General features: G+C 32.4%; 2 protein-coding genes across 3 annotated transcripts; one reads left to right on the forward strand and one right to left on the reverse strand.

The window, feature by feature from the left end:
- Positions 1 to 1,090: 1,090 nt before the first annotated feature.
- LOC141705056 (glycolate oxidase 1) lies at positions 1,091 to 6,041 on the forward strand. Of its 2 annotated transcripts, XM_074508129.1 has the most exons (12): positions 1,091 to 1,245; positions 1,779 to 1,944; positions 2,091 to 2,215; positions 2,498 to 2,544; positions 3,361 to 3,438; positions 3,517 to 3,641; positions 3,761 to 3,827; positions 3,909 to 3,971; positions 4,357 to 4,426; positions 4,512 to 4,612; positions 4,945 to 5,049; positions 5,580 to 6,041. In XM_074508129.1, the coding sequence occupies exons 2-12, from the start codon at positions 1,808 to 1,810 to the stop codon at positions 5,769 to 5,771; spliced, it is 1,110 nt and encodes a 369-aa protein (XP_074364230.1). In that variant the 5' UTR covers positions 1,091 to 1,245; positions 1,779 to 1,807; the 3' UTR covers positions 5,772 to 6,041. The 2 variants fall into 2 exon arrangements, with proteins under 2 accessions (XP_074364230.1, XP_074364231.1); XM_074508130.1 differs by lacking the exon at positions 1,091 to 1,245 and having other exon boundaries at positions 1,833 to 1,948.
- Positions 6,042 to 11,823: 5,782 nt separating this feature from the next.
- LOC141705062 (9-cis-epoxycarotenoid dioxygenase NCED1, chloroplastic-like) lies at positions 11,824 to 13,616 on the reverse strand. Its single transcript, XM_074508135.1, has one exon. The coding sequence runs from the start codon at positions 13,513 to 13,515 to the stop codon at positions 11,998 to 12,000; it is 1,518 nt and encodes a 505-aa protein (XP_074364236.1). The 5' UTR covers positions 13,516 to 13,616; the 3' UTR covers positions 11,824 to 11,997.
- Positions 13,617 to 24,661: the final 11,045 nt, after the last annotated feature.

A 24,661-nucleotide genomic window follows, 5' to 3' on the forward strand; every position in this document is an offset into this window, starting at 1 on the left:
TAAGAACAGACTCTTATCATAAAATCCTAAAAATAAGTAACTTATGATTTAAAATAATTTAAAATGAATAAGGAAATAAGTAGATTAATACTTTTAAATTATATTAGTGTTTAGATAATTTTAATTGAAAGTCACAATTTTTTTTACTTGAATGAACCAAAATAAATAATTTTTTAATATAATTATCTTAATTCATGAATTTTAAATTATAAAAATATTTTAAAACATATATTTTGAAATCAAAGTTAATAAAAAATTAAAATAAGTTTAGAAAAAGTACATCATTACTAACAACATCAAGTTTATAAGTTATAAATTTGACTTTTATATTGGGTCAAACACTGATCAATAAATTAATACGAGCTTATAAGTTATAAGTCGACTTATTACAGTCAAACATGCATCATCAACTTATAATTACTTATTAGTTAAACACATAGTAAGACAATCCTATTTGTGCTTACCAAACATTTTTGAAATCATGAGGCAACTTTGATCAACAGTATTGGAATAAATTGATATTACTAATCAAGATAAGAGCAAAGTTGATATTACTCCTTGCGTTGCAATAAATTGTTAATCTTTGAAATAGAGGGTTCAACATGTATTTTAATATTTTTATATTTAGTATAATTTCATAACTTATTTTGAAAATATTCTTTTTTTAAAATAAAAGTTTAAACATTTAAAATTAATTCAAAAGAAAAAAGTTTTTAAAATAATTTATGTAATAAGAGCCTTAAAATGCGTATCGATTACTTCATTTCAAATATTAACAATTTAAAGGGACGGAGGTAGTATACTATTCAACCCTCCCCTCAATCGTTCGATACTTTTCATACTGATTTACAAAACAACATACATATACCAATAACAATACAAATATTTTAAATTAAATAAACAAGGGTGGGAGTTCTCGAACTTCCCTAAACCACGGTCTGATATAATGTTATGGATAAATTCAAGAAAAATCCACATATGTTTAAAAATAGAAATGATAATGAAGAAGAACTGTGAAACACACAAGAGGGATTGTGAATAAGAGCCACCCAGTTGGTCATGTAATTGGATTATGTTATGAATTCCAACCTCCAAATACTCATCTTCTTCCTCCTGGTCCCACTCACTTTGTCTTTACTATTTGTTTCTAATATAGCAAATCTATTTATTTATTTTTAGCTTACATTTTTTTTTCTGCAGTACTACAGCTCTCTTCACTGGTTTCTTTAGCCTCTGGGCTCCAAGGTTAGTTTGTGCCTATCTCCATGCTCCCTAGCTTTTATTTTTCATACAATCTTGTTTTAAAATTGCCATACTTTTATTTGATGAGATGCTTAGTCTTTTTTTGTTGGTGTTTTGCATGTTAAGTCAATATTGGGATATTGTAATGCACTGTTCTCTTACACTTGTATGGGGTGGAATTGAGGGGCTATCCTCTGCTCCAACCCTGACTGACCTTCGAAAATCATAAATTTTATTAAGGTCTTGGATGATCTCTATAAAACCTCTTTAGTATAAGCGCCGCACATGGTGATAACTGATAGACTTGTGGGATTTTACAGAATTCTGTCTTTGATGAAAATCTGAATTTTTGATACTGGAACTTCATTTGGGAAACATTATTTTATATAGAATCAGAATAAATTATTTTTATTTGTCAACATATAAAGAATGCACTTGCTATCCCAGGAGTCTTATATTATCAGGTCCCAGTCCCACTCAATAATCAGACATTCTGCAAGATAAGAACACAAGTTGATCTCTTAAGTTATTTTCAGGACGAACTACAAATTCAACATTTACTGATATGGAGGTCACTAATGTTACCGAGTATGACGCCATTGCTAAGCAAAAATTGCCCAAAATGGTGTATGACTACTATGCATCAGGCGCGGAGGACCAGTGGACTCTACAAGAGAACAGAAATGCTTTTGCTAGAATTTTGTGAGCCCTTTTCTATTTAATTTGTTGACAGTGCCTTAATACGTGACAACCTATTTTTTATTTTTTTGTACTTTCTAAATGTTCAAGTCCTTAGTTATCAGAAAAAAATGTTTAAGTCCCTGAACAGAATTTTTGATTGAAAACAGGTTCCGGCCTCGTATTCTTATCGATGTTACCAAAATAGACATGACTACAACTGTGTTGGGATTCAAGATATCTATGCCAATCATGATTGCCCCAACAGCTATGCAGAAAATGGCTCACCCTGAAGGTATGCAAATATGACATTTATATTAAGAGCTTCTACATTCATAGTTTTTTTGGCCTTCTGCTAAGAATCATAGTATATGGCACTTTTCTTGCTTAGTAAACTGATTTATAATCCGACTTTTTGATTGAAGTTCGTTATGCCCCCATCATGCTTAATTAGATACTAAGTGAAAATTAAGGCGTTGCTCAAACTAACCTATATGACACACTGTATAAGCCTTGATATTTAATATACTGAAGTTGAGAGAAAGCTTAATGATCAATTAGTCTATTTCTCATACAGGAGAGTATGCAACAGCAAGAGCTGCATCCTCAGCTGGAACAATTATGGTATGCCTCTTATCCAATGTCTGGCCCTTTAAATTTAACAAGTACTCTTCTGCATCCTGAAACATCTTAGACCTTGAGTTCTGAAAATGATTTAAGCTAACAGTTTTTGTGCTTAAGGGTCTTGAAATTTTTGGTGCTAGTTTAATTGACTAAATATTATAGTAAGATATATCATATATACTAATACCTGGAGGACTTGCTGAATGTTTAGTGGTGGTAAAATTTCATGCTAAGATAATTTAGCTTCACTGGAAAACATGTTGTGCGGAGTAATTGAATTTTTAGCAGCTATAACCGCATAACTGCATAAGCTCAATAATCATAGTTCAGTAAGCAGCTGCATGCTTTTTCAAAGAACATGGTTGCTTATGCAGGCAGCAGGTTGACATAGATGTCATAACATATTCAAATCTGGTTCTTATCAAAAGTTAGGTGGAGATTTGAGCCTGATTTTTGAACGATATACATAGAAACATCTTCAGGAGAGTAGATAATGCATACCCATGTATGATACCTGTCTACTTATAAACTCCGAGGACCAGTACCTGTAGTCCAATGGGTCAGTTGGATTAGTAATCTAATTCATGTTCATGGTATTAAACTATAACTAATCTACTCACCTTAAGTAATGAAACAGATTTCACATCACAAACAATAGGCTTTTATGAAATGTCAAGAAGAAAGCAATCACATGTATCTCTTTTAATCAGTCAGTGTTCTCTTATATCGGTAATCATTTTCATTATGTGTTCTTGGTATCTGACACAATCATGCTGTAAATATTTATGTGACATGAATCCTCGATTAAATTTGCAGACCTTGTCTTCTTGGGCCACATCTAGTGTTGAAGAGGTTGCTTCTACCGGACCCGGCATCCGCTTTTTCCAGCTTTATGTAAGCAAACAATTTTGTTAGGTCTTGCTTCTTTTAGTTCCACATGATGGTTCATACTGATAATAATATGATGTGTAGGTCTATAAGGACAGAAATGTTGTTGCTCAGCTCGTGAGAAGAGCTGAGAAAGCTGGCTTCAAGGCTATTGCTCTTACAGTTGATACCCCAAGGCTAGGGCGTAGAGAGGCTGATATCAAAAACAGGTGCATTATTTAGTAAAGTTGGCCTTTTAATTACTCTCATACAACTCAGTTGAATTTATTCCTTTCTGTATCAGCATTCTTCCATTAGTTATCATGAAAAACTTGTGACTGTTTTACAGATTTACTTTGCCACCGTTCTTGACACTGAAGAACTTTGAGGGTCTAGACCTTGGCAAGATGGATGAAGTGAGTGAGATTAGAACTATCACAATCATTACTTATTTATGTATTTACAAAAAATTGACTCTATTGTTCTGCGACATGTAGGCTAATGACTCTGGTTTAGCTTCATATGTTGCTGGTCAAATTGACCGTTCCCTCAGCTGGAAGGTACATATTTAGTGGCATCTAACCGTTTAAAGAAGTTTGGAGCTATGTCATGAAATGTTCTTTAGTATATTAGACTATAATTAGAATGTGCGCATGTCACTAGTACTCAGCAGTTGCTTTGGTTACATGAACTCAGTATTTAAGATATATTTAGGGAAAAATGGATTTCCAGAACAATAGGTTGCGTATATGTTCTCCTCCAAGAACACATAGGAAATTTTGTTGATACTTGACACACAAGTGGGTCTGCTATCGTGTTATACCTTAGAAAACAGGGGGACAACCTCTTTCACTTGATATTTTCTCTGTTTAAGGGTGATTTGAGAAAATTACCTCTTGAGTTGACATTTAACTATTTAAGTATTTTTTTTTTATAATTGGGCAGGACGTAAAGTGGCTTCAGACTATAACCAAGATGCCAATCCTAGTGAAGGGAGTAATCACTGCTGAAGACAGTAAGAAAACATAAATTTAAACTATTCTTTAGTTACTACAAACTTGATATAAATGTAACATGATTCTTTCTGTAACGACTTGCAGCAAGGCTGGCTATACAAGCTGGAGCAGCAGGTATCATCGTATCCAACCATGGTGCTCGTCAGCTTGACTACGTCCCTGCCACTATAATGGCTCTGGAAGAGGTAACATTTCATTTGCACCTGATTATTCAAGTCCTAGTTAGTATCTACCCTTGCATTTACTGAACTTGGATCAAATCAAAACATAATTGAGATTATTAATACCTCTGTACCTAAATAATCAAATTTAAAAATGTACTTGTTGCATGAAGAATTCACATATTTCAGTTGGGACACGGTAGTATATAATCACACTTTGTTCTCAGAATAAGATTTCATCACTGTACCATCTAACTAATTACGATATTCTATTTATTGGGGAAAACATTGAACAAAATAAATCCTTTATACGCATAATATGATATTTCAAAATTTCTCTGTTGATATAATCTTAGGTTGTGAAAGCTGCACAAGGTCGCGTTCCAGTTTTCTTGGATGGGGGAGTCCGTCGTGGAACAGATGTTTTCAAAGCATTAGCACTTGGGGCCTCTGGCATTTTTGTAAGTATAACCAAATATGATGAACTTAATTAGCACACAATAAACCTAAATTCTTCTCAGTTTGTACATCTATCGATCGCCTGTTCTCATTAGCAATGATAACTGATTTCTACGTACTACAGCAGAATACAAAAAGGTGGGTTTTAGTCACATAATGCCTCAGAAGGAATTTTGGAAACTCAAGCTCTACTGAGTGGTTAAATTTTGCACATTTGTTTATATAATCAAGAAATAAGCCTCGGAGTTCTTAAGCTACAAGCCTATTGCCCAACTTCCACACTGTTACGTAATGCCTGCAATTGTAGAACTCATCTATCAGGAACTGCATCTGCATATGTACAAATATGCTACACTACATGTCTTTGTGTGTTACTTTCAACCACTCAACAATAAAATTCAATTTAGATATGTGACACTCAGACAAACCTTATGTGAAATGCGGTTGGCAATATTTGTGATCACATCACACACATTTCGTTCACTTCAACTCTGTTTCAACATAAATCTAATTACTGTTATCTTGATGACAGATTGGACGACCTGTTGTTTTCTCCTTGGCTGCTGAAGGAGAAGCTGGGGTCAGAAAAGTACTCCAGATGCTACGAGAGGAGTTTGAGTTAACCATGGCACTCAGCGGATGTCGCTCCATCAGTGAAATCACCCGTAATCACATTAGCACCGACTGGGATGCTCCTCGTGCTCAGTTTGCTCCAAGATTGTAAATATGTACTTGTGAAGTGCATAAACAATTGCATTTCTCGTAGCAGCGCGATAATATTGGTACAATGTGTTCAAGAGCCTGCTTTCATTACAGAACTTGTTCAATTCCGAATGTTTATGAATGTTGAAAACGTTTCTAAATATAAAATGGCTACTGTGTCTGCCACCTTCATTGTATATTAAGAAAATGTAATAAATATGTTCAAACAGTTGTTCAGATTTCTGTACAGGGAATTGTTTGTTTTGGAAGAGAATGGAACGTTCTAAGTGGACCTAGCAGAATCTTTGTAACATGTAACTTTTGTCGGTGTGCTACACAGGAGTTTGTTGAGTAGTTTTTGCGAGGAGCTAGCAAGATTTGGCAAAAAAACTAAACCCTATTAAATATTTAAATTTACCTAACTAAAAATAATTAAAAGAAAAAAAGGTAATGGTGCATTGAATTCGAATTTCAGAGATTTTGATGCATTATAATAATCTATTGATTTTTAAAAAAGGGTGATGGCCAGAATTAATAGTTTTTTAAACACTTGTGACAAGAATACCATTTGCGCATAATCATGGTCATATATACCATCCTGTTACGCATTCTATCATTCTTTAGAAGGGTAATAATGATATACATTTCTCCAATGAATATTATTTATAAGTGTGTTGATATTACGCATTTGAGTTTTGGGTAATATTCAATACCCTTGTTTCAGATGCGTATTAAGACTGTGTGTAGGTACGTGTACGTACACCCACACTGTTTTAACACGTAAATACAACTTTTTGCAAGGTTGTTTTATTGGTTTTCGAGCTCCCAAACACAAATTATATATTATTTATTGTGGGTAAAGAAGTGGGAGTGTAGGGGTTATAGTGGGTCAGGTAAATATTCTAATAAGTATCTGGTATTAGCTTAATAGAAGGGTATTATTGGCCATAAATCTATGATTGTGATATTTTAGTAACAAGAGTGTTAAAATACGGTAAAATTGTCATTTTTTCTTAAATTATTGGCAATTTTAGAATTACGCGAATTTTTACAATGATAAATTTAACATCATTTTTTGGACCACTCCAAAAGCGGTGTATGATCATCTAATAAGAAGGGTTTCAATTTTTTCAAATGAACGATTTGAAGACCTATTGATTCTAACAACCGATTGCAGAGTATCATAGAGTGGTACCCCTTTCGAACACTTAGTCACTTCAAAAGTCTTAGCTAAACTCTTTCGCGCCGGGGGAGCATAGGGAGGAAAGGGGGCCTGATAAAAATAAGTATAGTCATTTATGGTTGTGACTAGAGTCGGGTGGTTCACGAGTTCGTCCGATTCGAACTCGTTTAAGTGGACTCGACTCGAAATGAGCTGAGTTCGGGAAGAGATTCAGGCTTGTTTAATTGAACGAGCCGACTCGACTTGTGAAATTTAACGAGCCGAGTTTGAGTAGAGTTTTTAGCTCAATTAAGTAAAAAAATTAAATGAGCCGGCTCGACGAGTTCGGGTGGAGGTTTAGACTCGATTAGTTAAACGTGCCAGCTCGATTAATCTCGGGTCAAATTATGCCCGCTTGAAATTCGGCTTACTTGTCTCAAATTACAACCCCGTAGTCATTGATATAATTTAGCAGCAAAATAATAAATTTTGGTGTGAAAATAACTTCACGTCTCTAATTATTAGTTATATAGGCCATCCTAAATTTCACCAACTCTGCGAGTAATAGATGCTATTTGGAATACAAACTTAATTTTTACACCTATTTTTTTAAATTTTTTTTAATAGGATGGAATGATGTGTTAATTATACTTACTTATATTTTGTTAACACAAATTTTAGCATTATGCTATTTTAGCACAAAATACAAAAAATTGATAAATTTTCGTTTTTATATTACAATACAGATATAAAACAATATTTAACACATAATTGAATGTGTACTTACGAATCTTTCACCGTCTGGTCAAGTCTAAAATAATGAAAAAAGTTAGTAAATTTATCAAAATTCATCATTAAAATTCAAAGTAAATATATCAAACTTTATAAGAAATTTTGAAATTCTAGTTGAAGGTGCCCAAATTATAAAAGAAATTTAACAATACAAATGGAATAGAAATATTACGATTCAGATAAAAAGCCACCAAATTTTGAATTTCTTAAAAATAAAATTTAAATATTTTTGTGAAATATTTATGCGATTGATGTTTCCGAACATTGAGCAGATCAATTGTGATATTGCTATTTTTAGAGATGTTGGTGCAATTTGGATCGCTTGAGATGTCTTTGATTTTGTTTTTAATTTCAAGAATTTTTAAATTTTATGTGTTAAAGGATCAGAAAACATATTATCTAATTATTTTTAGTATGTTTTTACCACCCGGTTATATATGGATAGCTGGGGTTTGTACCGGCTGTACTATTTCAAATTAATGAATTGTTTTTGCATTTGTGAAAAAAAAGGAGAAGCGTTTAGGCTCTGAAAAATGGATAAGCTATATTAAAAAAATAAAATTAAATCCCATTAGAAAATCGCTTGCAACGAAACCTAGCTATTGATAGATTTTTGTTGTCCACTAATGTGGTTAAATTAAACGGTAGTATTTCAAGAAAATGAATCAAATTTATGTATCTCTTTGCCTTAGGATCATATTACAATTTGTATACAGCGTTTTGCTTTTACAATTTTGTACCCATTACACTATACTCCACAGTGGCAGTGTTTAGTGGATTTTGGATCTGATCAAAATTCTTATGTATGCAATTCTTGATATCGGTGGAAAAAGCTGGTTTGCTGAATTTAAGCAAATAATTCGATGCCATTCGAGCGAGCTTGGAGCCTGTATGTGGTACATTTTGACCTTTTACACTTCTGCATGAAACTACTTAATTGAAAGTATTAAAAGTGATGAGGTTTCTCAATGGTAACATTCATTTTCATGATTGCAGTGAGGATACTGGTTGGCACTGATATAGTGCCGATCCTGAAATTTACGGGACCTCGGTCAAAATCAGTTTTTGGGACCCTAGCTTATATATACCCCGAATATTTATATATTTAAATATAAAATAAAATGATTCGAAAAGTTAGGGGCCCTTAAGTGTTGGGCGCCTTAAGCACAGGACTTTTCCCCTTGGTGCAGGTCAAAGTATAGCATGGATGTTGCTACATCTATTGTGTTATATGTGAAGACTTAATTAGCTTAGCCTTGGACATAGCTATGTTTTTATTCCCTGTAACAATTTAGTGTGCTTGTGTATTGTTGTCAAAACATAGAATACATGTAACGGTAGTGCAGAAGTGGAAACATTTACAACAAAGGAATATACAAATGGCTATCAATGTAATGATCAGTTTCCCCTTGTACTGAAGTGAGTATGTTTATAAGCGAGTATTTGATTTTTGATATATACTATTAATACCTGGAGCAGTGACATTTTTGACGTAAAACTGGAAATTTCAATTTGCGCACTTCAATTGATAGATATAACATTCCATGTGGTGTCGAACTCTGTTGTTCATTGCCCTGATTTGCAAGGCTGTAAGTAGATATCAACAACTGTCTATGTTTTGCATTGAGTACAATTATTTAGTGGCTGTAGAAACTTATCATTAAAACTTACAAGTTTGATTTATATACCCCAGGGGGAAGGGAAAAAAACAATGTCTGGTGAACAATATTTGGTCTGCTTGCAACAAATTTTGTTTCTGCTGGTTTATCTGGTAGGTGTTGATAAATACATGCTCAAGTCAATTTGCTTAATAATAATGCATATTGGATGATGATGATATTAAATGTTGACAACCATATCATGTGGGTGAGGTGTGCAATAATTCTGCAACAATATGGGAAGCCAAAATAACAGACGTGGATGTCGGATTGATCAATAGGAGATGAACACATGGCCATTCTTCGAGGTGGAAAAATTTGAAAGACCCTGTGGTAAAATTTTGGTAATGTCATTGATCCTTAACATAGGGAGGAAGACTATGTTTTGGCAACAGTTGTCACGTGTATGTAGTAGTCAGTATTTACACTGTCTTTGGTCTTAGTTTCTGAATAGCTATATGTGTGTTCTAAGGTTTAAGTTGAGGTTGTTTTTCTGAATAACAATATCTTTAGTCATGCTTACTGCATTGGTCATGCTTACTGCATTGCTTAGCCTAGTACTTCTTATCAATTTATATGTGGCGCGGCATACTTTGGGCTTCAACCCATATGTTCATGTTTCAAAGTTGCAGATGACAATATCCCGAGAACCTGCATACGTTGACCAGCTAGGTGTCCTCTGACAGCTAAGCATTCATGTCTAGAAACTGGGTTTTAATGTTGTTGAACTGCACTAGATTGTGCTGCTGGTGTCATCTATAATTAACACTCAATTCTAAAATTTCAAATATTAATCATAAATATTCTATTAATCATGTTCCTAATTAGTTGCATTCTCTAACTAAATAACAAACTTTTAAGTTTAGGCATCATTAAACATGTAATAAGTAATGGAGACTATAGAGCACAGTTGGATAGTTCAGGTGGTTAAGAGTTTATCCTCTGTTGTTGAACATATACTCATTTGTACGGGTATAAGCCATATTTGTCAACAAAAAAAATAAGAAGCAAAGGTCATAGTTTAAAGTAGCTTTTTTAAGCTAAAACACAAGACTAAAAGAGGCACATTAATGTTGATCATTGTCATGCCCATCTTAAACACTTAAACTCCACTTTATGCATATCTATCTGTTGTCATGCTCTAGATTTTGTTCTGTTTTCAAACTTTCGCGGTCATGAGATTCAGAAATAGGATGACCACGAGAATATAGTATTAGATTAGGTTCTGGGAATTAAAATAAAATATTAAAGTGTGCGCGATGGTGAACCTACTGGTCTGCAGGGATGCTTAGACTAAAAAAGAGTTCTGTTTATATATATAAATGGATTTATGTGTTTTTACTTGTTTATTATGCAGGTTGGAAATATGTAAACATGCGTGGACAGGTGGTTGAAGTTGAATTTTTACCCTGGTCTGGGCAAGTATCAAATGGTCTTGCCATATACATCATGGAGTTCGTCAGCTTCCATTTATAGAATCCAGGTAATTGCTTAGTATATACATTTTTTCTTAGTGATGCAAGTTTTGGCAAATCAAGCTAGGCAGCAAGAACCACCCGAAATACAGGCATTTTGTCAGGATCAGTTGACACCTACCCCTTACCATTATATAAACTTCAATCAATTTAGGATTGCTCTACAATAATTACAATTACCGTACGGACATAATCGACGGCATCATAATGCCATGTACCTTCCAGGCCTCCCATTGCAATGCCTCCGCATAATTTATTACAAGGTGAAGGGCCTACGTTTCCCAAGGGCATGTCCATGCCCTCGGGAGCCGTAGGCCCCTAGCATTTGCAAGCCATGGACACAGTAGGCGTTATTTCCGTAGGCGATCGGCCCCACTTCACAATCTTATTCTCTAAATCTTACACGTGACGTTCACATGAATACCTTGTCATTCCCTTCCCCCTTTCCTCACCTTCCACGTGTCCCCATAGCCTATAACAGTCACCAGGCTATGGCTATTAGCCTAGGGGACAGCTGGCTAGTGATAGGGGGATAAAAAGAAAGAAGGAAGAGAGAGGGAGGGGAACAGACAGTGAGAGAAAAAAAAACAAAACACCACCCTTACGGACCTAACCAAAAAAGAAACCAGAATTACAGCCATCATCCATTGTCTCGTATCTTTGCCTGTTGTGAATGAAAATTTAGAGACTGGTAAAACATGGCATGATATGTCCCTGTTAGGCTTTGTTTTATATTAATTGCATTTTAGGTATATTTCTAAAACAAATTGAGAAATAGGATCAATTGATACAAAATTATGAACAAAAGACAGTAATTGTAGTAGATTATTGTACATCTTACTGCACAACAGAAGGGAAGGAGTAAGCAAAAACCAGTTGAGCTCAAATTCACCTTAGCCCAAAAGCTACAAATTGGTCCTAAAAAACTTCCCATTAATTCTTACAGTAAACATAAAAGCAAAAAAAATATAAAGATTGTATGCATCTAGGACTAGGAGACTCCGGGGACATATATCAGCAACTATCCCTCTGGTAAATCTCTGTTGCAGCCATAACCAAAAAACGGATTGCTAAATCTGTTGCCAATTAGGCCTAACCAAACTATATATCGCGAACTTTTAGATGTACGTTCTACTTCAAGAAGCTGATTCTTACCTGTGATTAGGACTGAGTTGCCAAATCTTTAGCACTTATAAATGTTCCATGAAAACCATATGGCACCCTCGACGGAAGCTTTATCGATGCCTCTAACTCTAGAGTAACCGCGTTTATGATTTGAAGCTCTGACTTCCACATCTTTTCATCGTGAACAAATGCCAAGATGTAACCATCATCTTCATTTTCAGAATTTGGATCTCTTGGGAGAAAAAGTGGTTCACCTCCAAATTTTTCATCTCCGTAAAAGAACTTCTTTACTTGGCCACTTAAAAGGTCGACTTTAGCAAATCCGGACACTTTAGGCCAAGGCTCAGCAATAGCTAAGTAAGCAAATTGTGTCTTTCTTCCCAACTTGTTTTTGTTTACCATCCCTGCCTCTAAATTCACCTGCTCATCACTGGACAAAATTGGCCGCCTAGTTGATTTTCCTGTCTTTAGATTAAGTCGAATTTCAGACAAAACACTCTGTAAACCTTGATCACTTTCATTAAAAATTGAGTCAGCTGGAGTCATACAAGACCCAATCACCACAACTTCCTCAGTCTCCTCATCTTCCCACGCATTCCAGAGATGAAAACAGAAACACTCAGGAACTTCAACCCATTTAATACTTGATGCATCACTTGCATACTTATCTAATATTCCAAAACGCGACACTTTATTCTTGTCGTAAACAACAGGGGAGCCCCCCTGTATCATCTCAAAAATCTTGAAAACCACCTGTTGATCAGGAATCACTACAAACTTCTCAGTTATTGCGAAATCATGCATCATTGTCGGCTCAGAAAGTTGGATATCCACGTCTTTGGATTTGGTGCCATCGGGTGAGAACCTGAAGTATTTAAGGTAAGGCTTTTGAATGACATTGTAACTAAGAGCAAAAAGTTCATTGGTTTCAGGGTCAATTTTTGGGTGAGCAATCATTGTGGAATCAAGCTGATTATCAAAATCGTATCTTTCGACTGTTTTAAGGTCACCAGATGGAGTAATTTGGAGATGATAAGGTAAATCATCCTCGGACATGGCTAGTAACTTGTTGTTAAAGTAAACTAAGCCTGCGTTCGCCACACCCATGCCATGACTATGATCAATAAGTCCAAATAAGCCACGAGTGTAAAAAAGTGCGAGCCTTGCTAAGCCAGAGTGGCCATGAAGTTCACCAATGGCTTTAGGAAAAGCAGGGCGCCCTAATTTGTGTTCTTGAACAAGCCTCTCGGTTTCTGTAAAGCGGCAGGCATAGCTGGCGGTGCCATTTTTGAATTTGACAGCGTGGACCATACCGTCACCATCAAATAAGTGGTGGCCTGCAGTTGGTTGAAAGTGTGGATTGGCTCCGTTTCGAACGTAGACTCCTTTGATGCATTCTGGTATTTTACCAGTGATGGGGAGATTATGGCTTATAGGGTGTTCAGGTACTGGAGCAAAGTTTCCAGCAATTTGAATTTTGGGGTCGGTTGTTTTAGGTAATTGGTGTTGAATTTCGCGGGAAATTAAAGTAGTTTCAACCGCGTCCAACGCCATTGCAGCCGCTTTTTGTAATAAATTCCATTTCGGGGAAGGGCTAGCGGGCACATTGACAGCACTTTCACGAGGTATGTGATAGGTTTGTAAAGAGGAGTTTATATTTGTTTTTCTGTTGGAATTACAGAAAGAAGCAGAAAAATTATAAGAACAAGAGGAAGTTGATTCTCTCAGTTGGAATATAGGCTTGATTAAAGTGTTTGTAGCAGCAACAGAAAAGGCCATGTGTACAGTGCAAAAGAATAACAGGCTGTGTTATTCTTGGAAACACCTAGAGAAGAGGGACTGTGAAGTGAGAGTTGAATATGTTTGTGGGGGATGTGGTTGTGTTATATATATAGCAGGCGAAGCATAGAATGATGAGGGCAGGGAGTGAAAAGTAAAGGCTACGTGTTGGATTCATAGGAGGGGGACTCAATACACATATGCGCTTAATACCTGATCTCTCTACCTATTTTTCGGCTTCATTATCAGTCCACTCTATCAATTATTAGGTCATTTTTAAAAAGAACTTAACCGCCGGCTCTATAAAACAGAACCAAGGATCATGCTTAAGACTAAATATAACTAACTCTCTTTGTTTATTCACAGATACATGTGATTTGTGATGCTGACTGCATAAGGTGCCATGTAAAAGTCAGTTGTGCATGCTACCAGTTTCAGGATTTCATGAAGTTGCGGCCTGCCGTGTAAAGAGCTCTAATAAACTATGTATGTTCCTTGTTAAACATACCATAGTGTCTGTTTTTTAGTTTTAATGGTCTGCCTAATTGCATATGTTTAAATTTTCTGATTTATCATAAAGTGTTAGTAGAATCAATGTTGGTTGATGACAACATATGTCATGATCCAACTGAGGTTGGTGTTAGGAGTTATCCCGCATTATTTGGATACTAATATGGAGTTACGACTGCTTAGCAAAACCCAACAAGTGGTATCATAGCTTCAGGTTATAACGGTCTATAACAATCTCACGTGGGCTCCAGAATGAACCGTTAAGCTAGGGTTGAGTTAGGCCTGCTCAACGAAACCCAACAGTTGCTTCTATACTAGTTAAATTTTCTGATTTATCATAAAGTGTTGTTGATGACAACATATGTCATGATCCAACTGAGGTTAGTTCTATACTAATTTAGTTATTTCACAATTTTAGCCAAAACAAAGTTGATTAAACTAAAGGGTGCTGAGTTAAGCTAGGGTTGAACCATAGATAATTGATCAGTTTAATGGAGGATACTTGACAATTATTGGATACTGCACAAGGCCAACTTGTAATCATATTCAAGATCTTCAAATCAATTTCCATTTTCTAAATTTGCATGTTACATACACATGCTACACATAGATTATTTATACACACATGAAGACATGCATGATTCCACATGCTCTCGTCTTGGCAATCATTTATCTTAACAAATTATTCCAACACTCCAATGTTTAGTTTCTGATAATCTAGGACTTCCATTTTCAAATCTTGAATGGTGTATGTATGCTGTTTTGTTTAATCTTAACTAGATGATGAACCCTCAATGATTTAATGCAGTAGGAGTCAGAATATTAGGTTTTATCTAGACGTGGGTGCCAATGATCATCCCTCAAGCTTGGATATAATCATAATTAATCATCGGATAAAAAATAATCTTGAACTACTACCTGAATATATTAACGTAAGAGATGCCAAATGAGCACTTAATCACATATGATCATCATAATATAGGATTATTATACATGTAGTGGCGGTTTAGCATTTCTCCTATTTGTTTGTCTGTTTGAAAAATTATTAAGTACCTGAATTTGTTCCCAAATGATGATTTGTCCGATGATATTGGTTATTTTGATGAACTACTGGTACATACATACGAATTCCACGAATGGATATAAGATGTATGTGATTTATGAACATTTTCAGGATATTATTAATTTGGAGTATGTAGAATTAGTCTTTTTGATAACAATGGGGTTACTTGTATCAAATTTTGAATTCGATTTTTCTTCATATTAGTAGTATAAGATTACTCGGTGTTAAATAAATTAAATAAAATAAAAATTAGTTTTTTTAGCTCATACAAGCCTATATGAATAATATGTTAATGTTTTTTTAGTAATATTCCAACACTAGATAACTCGAGTGGTTAATTGTTTTTTCCTGTCTTACTCACCGCAAAATTTATTAGAATAATAAACAGTAGTTTATAAGGCATTTAAGTCTAATTATTAAAAACAAATTACACATAGTAATATCCCATAAATAAGTAAAGAGAAATTACCAAAAATACTAATTTTTTTAAGTTTTTTTTGCGATTTCACTATCTTCTGAAAATATTTGTAAAAATACGGTACAGCCAAAATCAAGCAGATATATAACTAATTAAATCGAGTTTTTTTATTATATTTGAGGTTGCACGAGCATGTAGTTGTAGAAACTTGTCGAAAATTGCATGTAATTGATTCGAGTTGCGGAAAATTGTATTTTTGCGAAAAAACAAAAAATTAAAAAATTATATTTTTACAAATAAAAAAGTATTTTCATATTTTTTTTTAAAAAATGACAATATTTTTACAAAAATATGTTTGACCTCGAGTATTTTTCATACACATAAAAAGTAAACATATATATCTGTGTATACGAGAGATGCAAGAACTTATCTGTCTTTTAAGTTAAATTGATTTCTGTTTTTTATAATTAGTATAATTCCATTTGCAATTGATGATGTATGAGTTTCGCCCAACTATTACCTATTAGATAATCACGTTGATACTGGATGATCTGTTCATACTGCAACTCTTTTTTCTTTCTGCAATAACTTAATATCGCTTTTTGACAACCGCATCAGTATACTATATTTTAAGATTAAAACGATCCATATCGGTTTTATGAGCTTAGTTTAGATCCTTGACCTTACTTTTACACATTCATTAGCTATATAAACGTATTTGTAACTGGGTGGGGGTGATTTCGGAGGATTCATTAAAAGGAAATTATTAAAGTTAGCCAACAAAGGGTTGAGGTTGGTGTCGAGTTCTTCTTCCCCTTATAAGAGTTCAAGAGTTCAAATTGTAGTATTGGCTGCTGTTTTAATTAATTAGAAAATATGAAGTTATTAAAGTTGTAATGCAAAAATGCATTACTAATGATGCTCAAGATAATATGTGCCCTTGTCAAGAGCCGGCCATTCGGGCGGTCCGTGCGGTTCGGGCCGGGTCGATTACGGGTCGGAAACTCGAAACATCAATACTAAACCGGCACGGAAAAGTAACGAACCGGGTCCGGGCCGAATTTGAACCGGGTAATGATAACTCGTAACCGGCACTAAAACTCGCAAGCTCGCGAGTTCGTGCGGGCTTAACTGAGCGGGCTTGCATTAATTTTTCAAATAAGAAAAGAATCGGCTTAAATGACACTTACATGTCTTGTCTTGTCTGTAGCCGGGGTTTAAAATAATTAATTTTTGATTTAGATAGGATTAGCATATTTAATATTATATACATATTAAATAACAACAAATAACAGAAGAATACATATTTAATATATGTAATAAAATAATATAGAATAATAATAATAATAATAGTGATAATAATAAAAATAACAATAATTACAAAATAATGTACATGTTATCGAAATATTATTAATATAATGATAAGAATAATAATGACAAAATAAAAGGAGAGTAATAACAATATTGTAAATATAAGAATTAAAAAATTTTAAAACATAAGTAGTTTAACTAATAAACTAAAAATATACAATTAAATAATAGGGGAGGGGTTGGTAATGAAGACATACAATACAGAGGTGATGGTTGTTAGTGTGTGCGGGCCGTTCCGGGCTGTGTGGGCCGGGTTCGGTTCCGGGTTTTCAATTTTGTATTTGTAATCGGCACTCCAGTTTAAACGAATCGTGCGGGTTTGAACCGACTCGATTCGGGCCGAATGAAATCGGGCTTTTATACGAACCGGTCCTGAATGAGCAGTTCAAACCCGCCCGATTGACCACCTCTACTTGTGAGAGGTCAAGTGTTTAAATTCTAATATTTACTGACGTAATTAATTAGAAAAATTAAAATTATTAAAGTTGTACCGCAAAAATGCATCACTAATGATGCTCAAGATAGTATGTATCTTACAAGTCAACTGTTTAAATTCTAATATTTGCTGACGTAATAAATTAGAAAATTAAAATTATTAAAGTTGTACCACAAAAATGCATCACTAATGATGCTAAAGATAATACGTATCTAGAAGAAATATTTAAAATTTTAAAAAGTTCGAGATAATGAACACTGAATAGTGAAGCATCAAAGTATATAAATTGGGCCTCTGACACTTCACGACTAATAAATTGTCCAATCCCAGAAGCCTTGTTGTTTGGGCTAATTTTGCGTTTTTCTCTTCCTGCGAAGATATATGTTGTGATTTGGTGCCATTATTCACCCACCACAGTATTGGATGATCAAATACAAACTATACTCATGCATGTGCAAATTTTTATAATGAATAATTTTTTTCCTAGAGAATTTGTCAAAAATATCAATTTTTTGAGTGTTTTTTTACGATTTTGTCATCTTTTAAAATATTTGCAAAAATATATTTTACAACCAAAATTAACTAAATCTAATCATTTCTTCAATTATCTGAAAAATAATTAATATCTGATTTTGATTACCTTTTAGGTTCCATTTGATTCAATCAGTATAATTTGTTAAGCAACGTATTCTGTAATTAAAGTAATTTTATTTACTAAGTTTTGAAATTGCAATTGTAGTTGATTCTGATTTATTTTAATTACAAGTATGGTCGTAAAGTTGTGAAATGTATTTTCGGAAACATTTTTCAAAGTATGGTATTCTCATAAGAGAAAATGCCCGTAATAGCCATATTTCAGCATTATCCGGAGTGCATGACCCTAAATATCGACGGAATACGCATTTCGAAAAAGACTATCTAACTTTACAAAAAATATGCATTTTTCAAATGCACATCTCATGACACGCATTCCAAATATGTGTGTCTTCACTTGTTTTTTTAAAATATTTATTAAAAATATGCATTATATAAATGCGTATCTAGTTTTATATTTTTATTTTTATTTTTACTTTTTCAATTTTTGGTTACTGAAAAAAAGAAAATATGCGCATGTGTGACATGCGTATCATGTGGTGCGCATTCTAAGAATGAGTATCTCTGATACCCATGTACCAAGGTAGATATTTAGGGGCATCAATTTCAAATTTGGGCATTTTGGATCATATATTTTTTGTGGTGGACATTTACGACCATCATCCTTTTCATAAAAACTTTTAAAAAAAAAGGTATTTTGCAAAAATGTTTCAATACATGGGCATTTCAAAAAAAGCCCTTTTTTCCAACACATATTGAACTTATGTTCAAAAATTATTTGTTAACTGATAAAAAAAATATATTCAAATATAAGTAATCAAATTTTCCTGGAGATTATACCTGTCAAATGAAATTTATTTGTTTAATATAAAGGTACAATAAATCGTAATTTAAATCTTATCAAAATAATATTATTTAATTCTCAGTTTTCGTTATGGGGTTTTCGTTATGGGGTGTACTAATATATAAATTAGAGTGTAAAAATATGAAATATTATTGATTTCATGTGATTTTCATAATCATACCCATGTACAATTATTTTATATAATTGAATTCAACAGAAGTATAACTAATGTTCACAAGATGATTTTGAACTTAAGTAACGGTTTTTTTAACACTCCCTATAAAAAAAATCAATTTTTCATAAGAAATTGTAAAATATTTTTATTAAATTTAAGTATTTATTTTTAAATAAAAGTTAATTATTATTAAATAAATGATATTGAACTCAATTTATATATGTGCTGAACAAAAAAAGTTTATAAAAAAATAGTTTTAACCGAAACTATCTCTCTACATAAATGGTGTATGTTTTGGAGATCAGATATTTGATTGAATGGGATTTAATCAAATAATTAAATTGAAATTTGAATTTATTGAATATTAGAATTTGAATTATATTAGAATACTAATTAAGCATAACTTAACTAATTATTTTAATTAAAATTCGAATTTTATTAAAAGCCCATTATAAGTTATGACAGGGTTCAATCTTGATTAGGGTTAGGCCAATAATTCAAGTCGAGAAAATGATGTAGTTTACTAGAAATTTAAAAAGAGTTTTTAGAATTAGAACACCATCGTTACCGGTTGATAATAAATTATTTTATATCTTATGTTGTGTTCCCATATTAAATTGTGTGTTCAAGATGGAAGCCTATTGATCCAATTGTCTGTAGTGTGACAGATTGAATTGAATATGTTAGATCATTCGGAAGGTCGTCGACTTAAATGGGGTGAAATTTTTAACTTTCTAGAATTAAAATAAAAAAACAATCTTAGATGTTTCTCTTGGGTGAAACACATACATATGTTGTTTTAGAGCATGTCCAATGTACTATATCTTCTGATATAGTTATAATATAAAACAAAAAATAAAAAATCTCAATCTAATGGTGTGCCAAACTTTATGCTAAAATAGCACAATAGTATAATTTGTGCTAAATTTAGCAAAAAATATAGTATTGTGTTGTAATTGCCAACTATCAAAAAGTGAAAACAGAGAAGAAATGGATGAAGTAGGAAATTAAAAATATGGGGTACTTGAAAGGTAGTTAAATTTGTAATCAAAAGTCTAGTATATTTTGAAAGTTATTTAAATTTGAAAAAAAATTTAGAATAAATCATTGGAGACATAGTGCTATTTTAGCACCAATATGTATTTTTAGGTGCTAAATTATAACAATATCTACACTTATATTTAGCACACATCATTGCCTTTGCTCTTATGCGTTTCAATTCAAGCAAGTGTTTGTTAGATTTTCCCAATGAGATAAAGTATTTAAGGATTATGTTTCAAGTGAGGCCCATTGAATGAAAGTGGCAAATACAATAAAACCTCTATAAATTAATATGATTAAAACCGGAAATTACTATTAATTTAGAGAGACATTAATTTATAGAGAATTCTCGATGTCAAAGAAAAATTTATATAGTTTTATATAGGAAAATTGTACTACTTTATGAAAAATACTTAATGTATTGTATATTATTCTACAAACGGCTATGATTATTGATAGTCTACTAGATGATCCGGCTGAATATGACACCTATTGAAAGGTTCGGAGTTTATAAGTGCTCGTAAACGTCATTTTTGAAAATAATACAAATATAATATTTAAGAAAATACATAACTAAGCAGTCAATGCACAATTTTTTTATTATAGCAGGAAAACAACACGTCGACACTTTGGATGCAATGAGAAAAAATTAAGAAAATTGGAAATGTTAAAACTATATTTAACAAAAATGTTATATATATATATATCATTATGAATAATTATTAATTTAGGGGTTTTGAAAAAAATATATTATCTTATTATTTTATTAAAACTGATCATTTTTTGAACTGTCTCAAGTCAGGACCGAAGAAAATTATTAATTTAGAGAGGTTATTAATTTACCGAGTATTAATTTATGGAGGTTTTACTGTATATGTTTTTTGTAGAAGCCTTTTGATAATGCTATTAGGATAATGTCAGGGAATTGAATATCCTACCTCTAATTTGTTCCTTTCAGAAATTAAAATGGTAAAAGCATTGACAAATAGAAAATGGTTGATGTAAATTCTTACTTGAAAGAAATGGTAAGTACAATGAAAGAGAAATTAAATAAATATTGGGTTGAGAGCAATTTAATAATGTTTATATGGGTGGTAATGGATCTAAGATTCAAGATGAAACTTAATAATTATTATTTTCCAACTATTTATCATTTTGACAATCAAAGTGAAGTTAATATTGTAAAACTGAAAATTACCTTGCATTATTCGTATTAAGAATATATTACTGGAGATTTGAGAATTAAAGGCATGTGTCTTGAATCAACTCAATTTAGAAAAAACAAATAAAGGCTGTGGAGATTAATTTGTACTAAGTTATATTTGGAGGGCGAAAATGTATGTAGTATGTACTAATGTGCAAAAATATTTCACATTGGTTATTTAGTTAATTTTTATGTATTGTTAATTTGTTATTAAAAAAAAATCACAATTTTTCTTAAACATGCTTTGTTTTGTTTCCTGTTTTTATCGACGAGAGATTGGATGTCAACTTTTCAATGTGATCATCATATATAGTTATTATGTGCCCGCTTGAAAAATCTTAAAATAAGTAATTTACGATTTAAAATGAATAAGTGAATTATAAGTGAAAAATAGAAAAATATTCATAAGTTAAATATATGTTTGGATAATTTTACTTATAAGTCATAATTTTATTTTCTTAAATGAACTAAAATAAATAATTATTTAATATAATTATCTTAATTCTTAAATTTTAAGTTTGGTTAATATTTAAAAATATATATTTTAAAACTGAGGTTAATAAATAAGTGAAAAATCAAAATAAGTTGAGAAAAAGTACGTCATTACTAACATTCAACTTATCAGTTTATAAGTTATAAATTCAACTTATAATTTGAGTCGACAAACGCTCGTTGATAAGTTGTTACGGACTTGTAAGCCATAAATAGCTTATAAGTTCGTTGCCAAACATGAATATTATGCCACTTCTTAATCAGCTACTGTCTGTGGTGCTACCAATCACCGATCATAACTACATGGCTAGAAAAATTTAGATTTTCTATACTTTTTTCAATGTAATCTTTTGTGGTGATTACTAAAGTCTGAAGCCAAGACTTAGACTATTACTCTCTCCGTCCCAAAATACAAGTCTCTTTGATTTTTTAGGCATATTTTAAGATGTATAAAAGTCATAGTTTTACATACTTTTTTCTAAAATTTCTTTTCTTGAATTACAATTTATTATGTACTTTTATTCATAAAAAGAAAATTTGAAAAATAATTTATGGAGCTATCATTTTTATTCACCTTAAAATACGTATAAAAAGTCAAAGGTACTTGTATTTTGAGACGGAATGAATAGTAATCTAGTATAGTACCGGTGAATCAATGTCTGAGAGTCAGTGACATGTTGATAAGTAAGTATTTAACTTCCTAATTTTTGATTTAAACTAGTGATCAGATGATATTGTTTTATTATCAATCATGTTTATTGAGCAATTTTTTTATCCATATTTAATGTCTCATTAATATTATATGATGGCATGACTATGTATTCATCATCTATACTAAACTATAATAATCAGAATAAGGTATAATTTGGTTCAACCTCCATTTTGGTTATCCTAACTCATGACCGTCGAATCTTCTTCATCAAATGATCAGAACTGTTAGATCTAAATATTAAAATAATGTAATACTCAAACTTACATGCTCGAATCCCTCCAACAAGAAACAATTATATTATTATTTATAGAGATACATATAAGTTTCAAGGTTTCAATCCAATCAAAAATTAATATTATTTAATATTAAAATAATGCACTCCTCAAACTTCCAAGTTTGAATCCCTCCAATAATAAAAATTTATATTTCTTATGTTCGAATCACACATAACAAGCATATATATTATTTTTGAATATATATTTATATTTATTATTATATTATATATATTAAGGTATTTTCGATATTTAGCTTATATTGATTTTCTATTTAATTTCAGACATGTATTATAAATTCTTAGTTGATTGTAATAAAATTTTACGTTTGTATTATATCTCTAAAGTTATCATGGTATCAAGAGTTAGGTTTCGAGTGATTTGAGTATCAAATTTGGGGATTATCATGAAAGTTTAGTTGAATCATTAAATGGATAGAGTTACGTTACAACAACAAAAGTTTTTAAAAATTTGCAGGAAAATTTCTACCCATATCAGCTAACTTGTTTTTACGGTTCCCGGAGTTTCAACCGTTGGATCATCCTGAAATTTTAACTACGTCTTCTTTGCATCAGTATCTAAATTTTGAATGGTGGAGATCGTATTTGGAGTTTCAGAAATCGATTTTTTGATGGTTCCAACAGTTTAAATTTAGTGTTGAATTTGGATTCGACTTTGTCTCTGATTTGGTTTGAGTTTAGTTTCAGCAATATCTCGACATGCATGTCTCATCATCAACAAGTCTTTTGTCAACTGGCACTTCAAGTTTATTTTCTTCTCTATGGATTCTGGATTTGGGTGCATCTCATCACATGTCTCCTCATTGGTCGTCTTTCATTTCATTTTCTGATGATTTATCTTTATCCATCATGACTGTTGATGGCACTCCTATACCGTTACGAGGTGTTGGTTCTGTAGTTACCCCAACAATGTCTCACTTTGATGTTTATTATATTCCGGATCTCAAGTAAATCTTGTTTCAGTTAGTCAATTATGTGAATCTGGTTACTTGATTTCTTTTTCTCCTACTACTTGTTGTGTTATGGATCCGAGATTTCAAAAGGTAATCGGGAAAGGTCGTAAATAGGGAGGACTTTATGTTTTGGATGAACTCAATGTATTTGCTGTGGGAACTCCTAGTGTTAATTTATCATCTTCTCGTTTATGTCATGTTTCTAAATCTCGTTTATAATTTTTAGTTTCAACTAGAGTCTTGGGACAACTAAAATCTCATGATATTTTTTTACTGTAGCGGTTGTAAATTAGAGAAATTTGTTATTTTACCTTCTCATAAGAGTGTTACGTATTCTTTTACTCCATTTAAAATTGTGCATTCTGATGTGCGGAGACCTCCTCCTATGCCCACAAAAGGAGGATCTAGATATTATATTTCATTTATTGATGATTTCACTGGTTATACAGGGATTTATCTTATGAAGCGTATGTCTGATTTTTTTGGATATTTTTAAAGCTTTTAAAACTCATATAAAAACTCAACATAAAGCTGTCCTTAAATATTTTCGTTGTGATTTGGGAGGTGAATACAGCTCTAACGCTTTTTGTCACTTGCTTGCTTCTGATGGGAATATACGTCAAACCTCATGTACTGGCACTCCTCAACAGAACGGTATTGTTGAAAGAAAACATCGTCATCTTGTTGAAACAACTCGCTCAGTTTTGTCATCGGCCCATGTTCCAAATATATTTTGGAGTGAAGCACTTCTTACTGTTGTTTATGTGATTAACCGAATTTCAAATGCTCAAAATTCTGGTTTGTCATCTTTTGAGA

The sequence above is a fragment of the Apium graveolens genome, unplaced genomic scaffold (genome assembly GCF_009905375.1).
Source record: "Apium graveolens cultivar Ventura unplaced genomic scaffold, ASM990537v1 ctg8498, whole genome shotgun sequence".
NCBI classification, from domain to species: domain Eukaryota; kingdom Viridiplantae; phylum Streptophyta; class Magnoliopsida; order Apiales; family Apiaceae; genus Apium; species Apium graveolens.

Excerpts from the sequence above, each read along its gene's own strand:
- LOC141705056 (XM_074508129.1), top strand. The coding sequence starts at position 1,808 with ATGGAGGTCACTAATGTTACCGAGTATGACGCCATTGCTAAGCAAAAA. Across the intron at positions 1,945-2,090 it reads AATGCTTTTGCTAGAATTTT|GTTCCGGCCTCGTATTCTTA; the intron begins GTGAGCCCTTTT and ends GATTGAAAACAG. Across the intron at positions 3,828-3,908 it reads ACCTTGGCAAGATGGATGAA|GCTAATGACTCTGGTTTAGC; the intron begins GTGAGTGAGATT and ends TGCGACATGTAG.
- LOC141705062 (XM_074508135.1), bottom strand. The coding sequence starts at position 13,515 with ATGGCGTTGGACGCGGTTGAAACTACTTTAATTTCCCGCGAAATTCAA.